The sequence below is a fragment of the Eretmochelys imbricata genome, chromosome 1, assembly GCF_965152235.1.
Source record: "Eretmochelys imbricata isolate rEreImb1 chromosome 1, rEreImb1.hap1, whole genome shotgun sequence".
Classification (NCBI taxonomy): domain Eukaryota; kingdom Metazoa; phylum Chordata; order Testudines; family Cheloniidae; genus Eretmochelys; species Eretmochelys imbricata.
The window spans coordinates 317,948,212-317,960,739 of record NC_135572.1 but is presented as its reverse complement, the minus strand read 5'-3'; the positions used below and the strand labels follow the sequence as shown (position 1 = coordinate 317,960,739).

Genomic DNA, 12,528 nt, shown 5'->3' with positions numbered 1-12,528 from the left:
TTTGGTCTTCTGTTGCTGAAAGGGTTAACTGAACTTCAGTGCACTTGTGGCCATCATGTGAGAAATGTGGGGTGGGGAAAGTATACCAAGTAGAAAGAAATTCTGAATAGTCTCCTTCCAAAGGGCAAATCTGTTAGTTATAAGATTAGCTTTGCCAAACATGCTGTGCTGTGGTCTCTTGTGTGTGGGGTTGGTTTTTTGCTTACACTCTAACTTACATAATTGTACTATATTGTCAGTAAACTCAGCTGTGCTACTGAGCATAAGAAAACAGAACAGAAGGCAAGCACCTTTCTATTTACATTCTTCTGTGGAAAAATACATGCTTTAATTAAGTTCCCTTGAAAGACCTTGTCACACAGGTTCTGTTTACTAATATTATTGTCCTTTGCCCTATGATTCATTAGTGCTGCAAAGGACAGAAGCTCAGATTCTCCTTACGGTTACACTGATGTAAATTCAGAGAACCTCAGAATTTACTACAGTGGATTTGCTCCAGATTTACACCAGTGTTACTGAAAGCAAAATCTGGGCCAAACGAATATTTCTGTCTTTGGTAACAATGATGGGACCACACTGAACATAATGTAACTTATGGGCAGAATTTGACCCAGAGAATGTGAATAACCTAATAGCATCTTGTCAGTCTACCATTTATGATTACAGACGGTCCCCAAGGAATGGGAAGATGGTGGTCTATGATTTATAGAGGTTTCAAATTACATTCCATTAAAAAGTGAAATACACAGTATTGCCAACCCCCCACATTTGAAAAAATGATGAGACTGGCCTAAAAAATCATAAAATAAGAAGGATTAAAGAGTGTTTTTGGTCTGTCTGCTGATTTTTGAACTTTCCCTGCTCATAAAATGTGTCTTTGACATTTAGTGGTAGCAACTCTCACAGGTGTATAGTGAGTGATGCAATTTGGTCCTTGCACACCTACATCAATTAATTATGCAACTCCCAGTGACATGCTGCAATCAATTCCGCATCCTTCCAGCTGCAAATCTACCTCTTTCCCTGGTACATTTCTGCTCCTCCAGTAATTGTGGAAGCTCTTTACTCTCTACCTGAACTGGGAAGGGGCAGCTCTAGGTACTTCACCCACTTTTCCAGGCCTGGGGTAGGAGTGGCCTTCTACACCTTCCCAGGCCTGGTGATGTGGCATTAGGGTATGTCTTCACTACAGAATTAGCCTGGGTGATTGGCACCTGGTCTGAGCACCTGGTTTAGTCTACCTGGGATGTGAACATCCACACTGTAAAGCCGTACCCAGGACTGTGTCCTTCTCTACACTGCATTGAGTGGATTCTTTCCCAGTGAATTGTGGAAGAAAGTCTGTCCTGCCGGGCATAGAAAGGGAATAGTGGGAAGACAATGGATATGATTTAACTTGCATTTTCATTGCAAAGTGAGTGGGTTATTCACCTAGGTTCTCCTTTCACTCTGGCTTTAACACACAGATGGATTTATGTCAGCTAGCCTGGGTTGGAAGCACCACCAAACTCTGCTGAGAGGTGTTTTTTTTGTGTGTGAATGGAGTGAGGACAAGGGCAGTACCTGTGTAGGAGCCCGCACGTACTCTGTAGTGAAGATAAACCTTCCTGGAGGAGAAGGGAAGGTGGAAAGAGGAGAGAGGAGTGGACTGTACAGGAGTGGAGAGGTGGGAGTAGGGCTCCCCTGATCTGCAATGCTTCTTCTGCCCCCTCTTCCCTGGGAAAATAGTATTGGTAATTGCCTCCCACTCTGTCCCTATTAAAAATAAAAAACTTCTCTCAGTTCCAAAGGGGAAGGAGATTACTCTCTGCCTGCCTCCTGCAGCATTTCTGATTGGCTGCTCTTGCTCAGGAGGCGAGGAAGTAGGGAAGGCAGCCAGTCAGAGCACGTTTTGTTTCCCTCTGGGAATTCTGAAAATGGTATGAAGGTTGCAGCTTCTCTCATTGTCATGGGAAGATTACCTGGAGTGGGGGTCAAAATCCCATTACTTGTGATAGAATTGGGGCAGCATTCATAGATTCCAAAGCTATTGTGATATAGTCTGACCTCCTGCATAACACAGGCCATAGAACTTCTCCAAAGTAATTCTTAGAACACAGCTTTTAGAAAAACATCCAATCTTCATTTAAAAATGGTCAGTGATGGAGAATCCACCATGACCCTTGGAAAATTGTTCCAATGGTTAATTACTCTCACTGTTTAAAAAATGGCAACAAGGGACACCCACCGGCCAATATCTATTGTTTAAATACTCCTTTCAACAGCATTTAGGTTTTCCAGTGCAACGTCTTAAACGATTAAACCCCTTAATATTAGTTTTTAAAAATCTGATTTGACTAAAAGGACATACATGAGTTTTAAAAATCTGGTAGAAAACCAAAACGCTATCTGTTTTGAGTGGAATAGTTTATATTTGTTTGTTCTGTTTGTCCCAAATGTAATTTAAGTTGGGAAATGTAGGAAAAAATAACCTCCTCACAAAATACATCCTTAACATTATTCAGTTCCTCAAAGCAAGCTTTTTTTTTTTTTTTTTGAGACGGTCCAATCCTGGTTCCATTAAAGTCAGTTGCAAAACTCTGATGTAATCAACTTATGGCTAAACTGTACAAGATGACTGAGATTTAAGCCTTCAGTTTCTTTGCAAAACTGAATATTGTAGGGAGAAAATAACAGAAAATTTCAGAATTTTTCTTGAAAAAATTGAGGGGAGTTCTGCAATTCATTGCAAGCCACTGTAAAGGAATTTCATAGGCCCCATTCTGCAAAAAGATCTGCTGAGGTGAACCTTTGCACCCCTGAAGTTTCTGTGATGTGCACACCAATCTGTAGAAAAGTGGGCTGACACTCCAAACTCATTTCATACAGGCCACTAAACAGCCACCATATCGTTACTTGCATTTTTCCATCTGAAGATCTCAAAGTGCTTTACAGCCATTGCCTCATATCCTGTATTGTTCCACCCATTTCTGGTTGCTGAAACTTAGGTGTTAAAATCAAAATTCTAGCTTTAATAATGTGAGGGTTCTAGGAGCATGGGAGCAGAATAGATGCTGAGCAAAGGTCCCTGAGCCATTTTGTTCATTCATGGGAGTGTATGTGTTTGGGGTCGGTATGGGGACTGGAAGTATGGTAATGTCAGCAGGTGATCTGCCCATGTCTTTTTGGAGCACTGAAGCAAGCATTAGCCAGGCCTCTTGACTAGTGATTAAGGGAATACTAGGTTCACATTCTTCCCTGCTTCTTTGTAGGGGTATGCACACACTTCCCCCCCTTCCCCACCCCCCCCCATCCAGGATACCTGTTTAAGAAGACCAATTTTTTTGCCCTGAGTGACTTGTCTAAACATATATAGGAAGAACAGGGGATAGAGTGTGATGAGAGTGGTAGGTAAGGATGAGGAAAGAGATAGAACTGCCTCATCCTGAGAGTCTGCCAGGCAAAGTGACATGAATTCATTGCAACTGCAGTTATTACAGCTGCTTTACACAGATATGAAATAAAGTATGTATGATCCACTTCACAATGCTAGCAAGTAACCTTCTAATGATTTATTACCAACTGTGCTTAAAGCAGCTATGAATGTGAAGAGTGCGCTCTGAGAAGCAGTACATTTTCTGAACATTTCACTTCATCTGTATGAGGAGCTAAAGTGAAATTCCAATTTCAGCAAGTGAAACTAAATCCTATTTTGAAAATACATTTCCTGCTGTGCACTTGTAAATAGGATTGCTGCCTCAATGCTCTCTCCTTCTTCTGGTAAATGCACTCAATTCTACTGCCCTATAATGTACAACTGGGTCACAGATCCACACAGATTGCTGAGTGAAGCATGAGTGAAGCATTCTTTGGTACAAATTTTCCTCTTTTGAGGATCCTTGCACTCACTGAAGTGCCATGTGTCAGTGAATTCCTACACACCACTGTATTCTGGTGACTGTGTGTGTGTGTATCATTACAGATTGAATTTCCAAGTGCACATTTGTGCTAAGTATTGTCAGTATTTAAACTATACAGTACGTGAGTCATGCAGAGGATCTAATTATGTGGGGTTTTAACCAGGTACTTCCTTCTGGTTGTCTAATTCAGAACTGGATCTCTAGTTATTACTTCACTGGACACAGAAAACATCAGTACAATATAATTTGGAGGGGGGGGCTTGTATTCCCCACACAATGGTAATTAGGGCTAAAAATTGCGGTCTTCACTCAGGCAAAGCACCATTGAAGTCATTGCAAGTGTTGCCTGAGTAAAGACAAGGATTTGGCCCCAGAGTAGAAACAGCTTAGTCAAATTGTGCAATACACTTTCACCTTGATTTTCTAAAGCGTGAATTTCTAAAGTGACCTAAATCCACACACAATACATGTTTCTCCCTAGCCTGCATTCCCGTAAAATAGCATTTTGGTTACTCCTAGTCCTGCCTACATTCCAGAGGGTCAATTCAGAAGGAAAACAGAATACTTCTGCCCCTATTTGAAGAGACTGGATTTTGGTATCAACGATGGGTCTGATAACACACGTGAGTGCAGATCATTTAGGATGCGATTAGTCTCAGATCCACAGTGCCTCCTTTTTATAACCCGCACAAACTAGAAGATCTCAGGTTGAGATTTTCAAGCTGACTCTGGGATTTAACCATGCAAGTTCTATTAATTTCCGTGGGAACTCTATAGGGCTAAATCCCCCTCTTTAGTTTTGAGAAATCTCAACCTTAAGTTATGGCTCTTATAGACTATTACAATTAAATACTTTTCTGGATGCCAAAAGGTTAAATAAATTAATGAATAAATACAATATTGTAGTGTGTACTGCTGGGAGAGGGAGCAAGGACTACATTTCCCACTGGAATTCTGGTCAGCCCTTGTGCAGAAGTTATCTCTGAGATCATAATGGGCTAGGACCCTTGGCATGGTATTAGATATGACTAACTGCAGCTGTAAACTGCACAGGTGTAATTTGGAAAGTCAAATGGCTGAGAATTTAAAAACTGGATGGTAACAGCCTGCAAATCCCAGTGATGATTCAATCTGCTGATATTCTGAACCAAAAGAGCCCTCCACCATGCTTGTAGCTGTTTCCATTGCTCCTCACTGACTCAGACATTTTGGGCTTCAAAAAGTGACACATACAGTGACAATCCTTGAATCTTCTTGTATAACTATTTCCCCACTATTTTTGTACTTCTTCTTTACATTTATTATAAGTAGTTTCCATTCTGTTGTATTCTCTTGCACGTATACAATAAGTGTAAAATAATCATTTTGGCCCAAAATCTCTGTTTTGATTATTTATTTGTAGCACCACAGTGCCTAGGAGCCCTAATCATAGATCAGGATCCCATTGCCCTAGCTCTATGAACCACACTCTTTTGGAAGAGCCACGAGAAAAATACCAGTTATGTGGATCTGAGGATCTGCTCCATTCTGAAGGAGAGAGGAATGTCAGTGGGTCAAATGTTCTCTTTGGAGGCTCTTTCTTCCTTTTAAAAAAAGCACAGATTATTCTGAATTAGGAGTCAAACAATGCAGATCAAAAGGAAGAATTGGGTCCTTTCTTACTTTCAGTCCACACTCAGTTCTACCAGGTCAGCCCAATTTTAATCTATGACGATGCAAAGTGCATCCCTTTCATTATACGCCTTGTTCAGTCAGCTACAGTGATTGTTCACTGTGCATGTGAGATCAGAATTGTTATTGATAAGCCCAACAGAAAGGTAAAGGGTAAGAAAAATAATAATATCCTTTAAAGATTTAGAACATGGAGACTAAATTTCATTTAAAGAATACAATATAATCTTAACCAATTTTCCAAGTAAGGATTTTGTTGTTTGTAGTTATCATTAAATGTATAGTTTGGTAGGATGGTTCTAACCAGAGAAACTCATGTTTGTTGCAGCAGGGGATACATCATAAAATTAAAAAACAAAGGAACAATAAATGCATGTTTGAAATAGAAATAGGTAGTGATTTTCTGGAGGGGCCCTTTGTTTAAAATTCCAGCATCATCTTGAAGGAAAGGTTGGGTTGATTTTCTTGCCTCTGAAGGAATGAATTCCCTCTTTCGGTCCTGCTAAATCATTCCTGTCACAGATGACTTATCCCTGGGGCTCATAAACATATTACATAAGAATAGGTATTTTTGAGTCTTTCCCAAGACAGGGCACCTCCAGGTTTCCCAACAGGTTATTTGTTCTGCCCTCCTTTAAATAGCACAAACACTTGAATGCTGTGCTATACTATCAATATATTGTCTCTATTTTCAACAACAAAGTGTAAGCATTCCAGCAAAGTGCATTTAAAATATGTTTGTTTGCCAAGTGGTGTTGTCTCTTTTCTTGGGCATGATATAGGGAAACAAACTGATAGATTCTGCAGGCAAATGCACCTTTGATATGTGGGCTTTTTCAGAGGATAAAGGGGAAAATCTCTGCAATCCCCTGGTTAAAGTATTGGTAAATACTTTAAAGTACACCAGTGGAAATAAAGCTTTAGTCTGCTGGAAATGCATCCTTTATATTTTTTCCAAACATACTCAACTAATCCCCATCGCTTAGTCATTGTCTCCTACGGTCTTGTTTTCAGTTATTAGCAAGTGGTTTTAAAAACCCTCTTTAGGTGATATGCTGGGCCCATTCTCCCATAATGTGCAGTCAATTGTTAGACAAAATACAATTTAGTCTTCAGATCTTTTTCTCAATACAAAAATAAAATAATTACATTTTGGGGGGAGGAGCCTAGAGACAGATTTAAAGTTTTATATTAAAACTGAATATTTTCCTCTTCTTTAGGAGAGAGATATTTCTTCATTTAAAATATGTGGGTTAATACTGTACATTATTATGAGCTGGGTGAAATGTTATGGGGTGAGATAAAACCTCATTCAAACTGATGTGTTAATGCACCCTTCACTTAAGATAGTTTTAAGAAACATTTAAGGGGCTGCACCTAAAACAAGGCCTAATAGTGTCTGTCTAGAAGCTATCGCCATGCAGGCAGGGTGGGAGGTTCCACTGAGCATGTGGCCAGGTATGTGTGTCTGAGTGAGAGAGAGAGAGGGCAGAAAACACAGAAACAGAGAGGGAGAGGCAAAAAGGAAGAACGCCAAGCAGTAACAGGTAAGAACAATGTGATGCTGGAAAAAGCTACAGTGAACTTTTGGGTCTGTTGGCTAACAAGGCATGGGGTTGTAAACTAAGTAACTGCTCTTTTTGTTCTTGGGTCCTCCTGCATTCAGAGGAGCAGGAGTTTGTACATTCCTTGTAAATAAACAAGGAATAAACAATACATCAAAGAATACCAGACTCCTGCAATTTCTACTTCCATCTGGAACATCCCCATGGCCCTGAACTAGCTGCTCTGATCAAAAAGGATCAGTGTTATATTTTAAAAGCCAGTACTCTGTATTATTCTGACAACAAAAATACAACAGGACCCCAGGAGGGGAGACTGAAGCCTGAGCCCGCCTAAGCTCTGACCCGTGGGGGGAAGAGGGGAGGGGCAAAGCTCCACTGCCCCCGGCCGGGGGGCCAAAGCTGAAACCCAAGGGCTTCAACCTGTAACCTTAGCCCTGCCGCCTAGGGCTGAAGCTCTCTGGCTTGGGCTTTGACTCTGGACCTCATCGAGTCTAAGCCAGCCTTGGTGACCCCAATAAAATTGGGTCGTGACCCATTTTGGGGTCTCAACCCACAGTTTGAGAAATGCTGATGTAGAGTATTGTCTGAGTGCCTAAAAAGAAGGAATGAAATCATAGCCCCATTGAAGTCAATGGAAGCTTTGCCACTGACTTCAGCGGGGCCAGGATTTCACCCAGGATGCCTATGGCACACTTCTTAGAATATATTATCTATCAAATGGAATCCTGGGAAGCCTCTTGCTAAGGAGCTAGTGCAGTGCATGTGCAGTGAACATATATACTATCAAACCTCAACATCTTGCCCCCCTGGACATTTTAAAAATTATTTTTCCAGAAAACATTAGAGGAGCCTAATCCACATTGATTTACTAGCCCGCTTTTAAAACAAAAAATATAAAATTTAAGCAATTTTTAAACTAATGGCATGCCAAAAAAAAAAAAAAAAAAAAACCAGAAAAACCCATCTCTTCAGCCTGGCTAACTGAAATTTGTTTGCCATTCTATAAGAGAAAAAAGTGAATTTATATCAACATTTTAAAAAAATCAATTCATTCTCCTAGGTAATCCCCCTAAGGACACTACTATTCCAAGGCTGGTGGAGACCATAGAATGTAGCCATTCTTCTTTTTTCACTATGCTGGGTTGTGGGTTTTTTTGCACCCCTTCATCAGTTGACGTTTATCATTATTTTAAAAGTTTTCAGCAGTGTGAACTAGGATTCATGAAACGTTCTCAATCAGCAGTGCCTGAGAGTGGAGTTCTCTCTTTGCACACATCAGGTATAGCAATGGGCAGTGACAGCACAAACTTCCCCACAATGCCCAGCCACTGTGCTGGAAACTCAACACTGACCTGGAAAAGCCACCTGGAGAGGTGAAAGGATAGAGTAGGCTCCATGTCCATGTAGTCTTCTGTTGCTAAAACTGTCACAAGGTTGCCAAGCTAGTGTTAGTGGGACTGGTTTTGTGATGTGGATACTGGCCCACTGGAAACTGGTCTTAAAACCAGTGGTCTGTCTATATGAAATGAGGTTGGTGAACAGCCATAAGATATTAATAACTGTTGGTGATTGCAATCCTGAGCGGAATTCAAAGTGACAATATAGTGCTGAAAAGTTCTGTGTTCTAGTCCCGATTTTCTTTTTGTTTAGTAATTTAATTGTAATGTGCTGTTATCCCAGATTCCCAGAAGACCCGATGTAGTGTTGGAATCAAGACGGCGACTCATGGCCACTGAAGCACAAGTGACAGATGAATACTATCCACTGAATGTGACCAATGGAACTAACACATGCATCCTCTTTTATGCCAGTAATTTCAGCCTCACAGCCAACAAATCAGTTCATGTGGATTTGACAAATTTAACATTTGTGTCCCGTAAGGTGGACTTCAGTTCATCTGTTTGTTCAGCCACCAATGCAACGTAAGTGGGACAAAGATCCATATCATAAAATGATGTGATTCTAATAGCTAATCAGAAGTAGTGAAATTTCAAAAGGCTAATGCTAATTTAATAAACCGCCTTGGATAAATACCCCAAGTTTCATTTTCTTGTAGGAAAATGACAGAGGCAACACCACAGGAATCATTTAATCTTGGTTTCTGTTTTTTATGACTGTTTTTCCTTGTTTGCTTATGAGAGTAGAGTTAAAATGAGTTTTGGCTAGAATAGTTATCTTTACTTTCCTCAGCACCTCTGAGCTGCTGTATCTCATCTTCTGTTAGTACCTTGTCTCTCTTCTACAATCATTGAAACCTCCAGTAGCATTAGTGAGACAGCAATTTCATTGTAAGATTTCCCAACGGTGAAGCCGTGCCAATACGTGGTATTAATCCAGCTGTGAGTATGTTCATAGAACAAGGTCTCTTGTCATTGCATTCTCTGTTTTCCATTCCTTTAAAGCACCCGCTGGAGGGAGATGAAGCATTTATGTTTGAAATGTTTGTCATATTTGTCCAGTTTACTTTATCTTTTTGCTGTGTAATTTCTTTGTAGTTATCTATTGGTTTGGAAAATTGAGTTTGATTTTAAGAAGTTGCAATGCCCTAATTTAAACTGACACACTGTAACATTTAAAATATTTCTTTATTTGCAGGTTGTCATTGAATTATACTGGGTTAGTGGATGGAATCAACAACCTAAAAATAAGGTATCTTTATGGTTTATTCATAAAATCTTTCTACTTGAGGAACATCTGTAAATTAGTACATAAACAGAAGAGGATCAAGTGCAAATACCATTTTTTTTAATTCACTATTTCTGTTCTGAAATAAGGTTATAATGGGTCATAGAGTTATGTTGATAACCAGTTTTTGTTTCTCTGTGCTGACTCTTTTTACAATGCATGGAAGAATCATGAACCAATAGGATAGACCCTTATATATAGTGTAGGATGCACATGTAACTTTAAAGATCCATAAGCCTTTTTGATGTCCACAGATAAGGTCTTCTCTTAATTTAAAAAAAAAAGTGTAGCAAAACAATTATGTTCATAGGACATTGGCACATGAAGTCTCCTATTGCTAGCAGTGTCAAAAGTGTACCCATTTCCCATGCTGATCTTGGGTTTATGAATCATTTACTTTATCATATCCATTGTAGGACCATTCCGCAAGCCAGAAGAAATATAGTGATGTGTAAGTAAGTCTAACATCTAAACAGTAGTTCCATCCATCGCTGTGCTTGCTTATTATTCAGTGAGCACTATCGGTGTATTCAGTGTTTCGCAAAATGAAACAAAAAGTCAGTAACGGAATTTACAGTCTAATGGCTCAGTGCTGCAAGGTGCTGAACGTCTTCTGTGAGTGGGTGACTGCTGTTGCATATTTAAATGTAATAATTATTCATGATGTCAAATAAGTGGCTCAGTTGAAATTATTTTAACAGATTATTAGTCAAAAATTAATTCAGCTCTATACAGAATACAGAAAGAAAGTATATTTTACCACCTTTTATGAATGATGAAAAGGTGGCACCCCATTCTCTTCTTCTGTAAGAAGTGGAATGCTGGCAGTTTGCTCATTCCCAGTCTAACTCCTCAAACCTCTCACCTTTTATAGGATGTGAGACAAAGAAGTTTCTTTGTGGGGAGGGAAAAGTTACTTTCCCACAACTGATTTCACTATGTTTTGTTTTTAATATCTCATTTTACCTAATTACTTATGAAATTTCTTCTTTGGTACCTTAATTTACCTGACTGATCAACTTAAAGGGATTTCTAACCCAGTTGTTATCTGTAAGAACACCTGTTTGAACAAGCCTTTCTAATGAGTTAAAAACATATTTCAATGGGTCATTATTTCATAAATCACAGAAAACATCTATGATAACAAATGTTGCTTATCAAGCACAGAACATAATAGAATTATAATATTCCCATATCAATTACCTAGTCTTATTTATTGTAACATACTTTTGTGATGATAGACATCCTTATTAGTTTACAGGAATCCCCTTCCTGAACATCAGTACTGGTAGAAAATTGTACACATTCTTTCATTTGATCACACACTAGCTCAATTCCAGAATGAACACTATGAAGTCTTAAAATTCAGATACACTTTTGGCTAATACAGTGATGATTCCAGGAATGTAGTCAGAATGCAAAGAATTATAAGAGTTTAACATACAAAAATAATAAAAGGTTAATATTTACTAACACTGCCTTCAAACTAAGCAAACTAGAAAAATGTGGCTTAGATGAAACCATTACAAAGTGTAGTAGTAGAGAGACGATACTCAAAGGGTAGTTGTCAATGATTCACAGTTGAGCTGGGAGGATGTATCTAGAGGGGTCACACAGGGATACCATCTGCCCTGGATCCGGGACTATTCCATTTTTATTAATGACTAGAATAATGGACTGGACAGTATGCTTATAAAGTTTGCAGAAGACACCAAGATGAGGGGTTGCAAGCATTTGGAGGACTAGATTAGAATTCAAAATGACCTTGATATATTGGAGAATTGGTCTGAAATCAAGATGAAATTCAATACAGACAAGAGCAAAGTACAACACTTTGGAAAGAAGAAAATCAAATGCACTGATATAAAACGGGGAATAACTGGCAAGGCAGAAATACTGCAAAAAGGGATCCAGGGGTTGTAGTGGATCACAAATTGAATATGGGTCAACAACGTGTTGCTGTTATGCAAAAGGCTAACATTCTGCGGTGTATTAAAAAGAGTGTCATATGTAACAAATGGAAGGTAATTATTCTGCTCTGCTCAGCACTGGTGAGTCCTCAGCTGGAGCACAGTGTCCAGTTGTGGCTACCACATTTTAAGAAAGATGTGGGGAAAATTGGAGTGACTCAAGAGGAGAATGACAAAAATGATAAAACAGTGGACCCTAAACTGTGGGGCATGCCACCCTAGAGAGCGCAGAAGAATGTCCGGAAGGGGGGGCATGGCAGGCTGTCGGCTCCCACTCTCAGCCCCTCCCTTCTGGCCATGGCTTCTGGTTCCTGGCTGCAGCCCCCAGCCCAGCCACAACTCCGCTCCCAGCCCTGCGGGGGACCCATGGACGCTTTCCATTACTGGTAAAGCGGGGTGCCAGACTAAAAGTTTGGGCACCACTGTAATAAAAGGTTTAGATAATGTGACCTATGAGGGAAACTGGGTGAGTTTAGTCTTGAGAGGAGAAGATCAAGAGAGGATCCGATAAGTCTTCAAATATGTTACAGGCTGTTACAAAGAGGATGGTGATCAGTCATGGCAACAGAAGGTAGGACAAGAAATAATCAACTTAATCTGATGCAAGGTTAGCTATTAGAACATTTTTCCTAACTATAAGGATATTTAGAGATATTGTGGAATCCCCATTATGGGAGGTTAAGAATAGGTTAGACAAACACCTGTCAAGGATGGTCTTGGTATATGTGGTCCTGCCTC

The 12,528-nt window shown here is 39.7% G+C and overlaps 1 protein-coding gene across 1 annotated transcript in view; it reads left to right on the top strand.

The window, feature by feature from the left end:
- Positions 1-12,528, top strand: part of ATP6AP1 (ATPase H+ transporting accessory protein 1) — an 89,520-nt gene that overhangs the window by 64,096 nt on the left and 12,896 nt on the right. The window contains exons 8-9 of the mRNA XM_077807837.1: positions 8,816-9,057; positions 9,731-9,784. Of these exons, the coding sequence (XP_077663963.1) occupies positions 8,816-9,057; positions 9,731-9,784 (296 nt within the window). The remainder of the gene's footprint in view (positions 1-8,815; positions 9,058-9,730; positions 9,785-12,528) is intronic.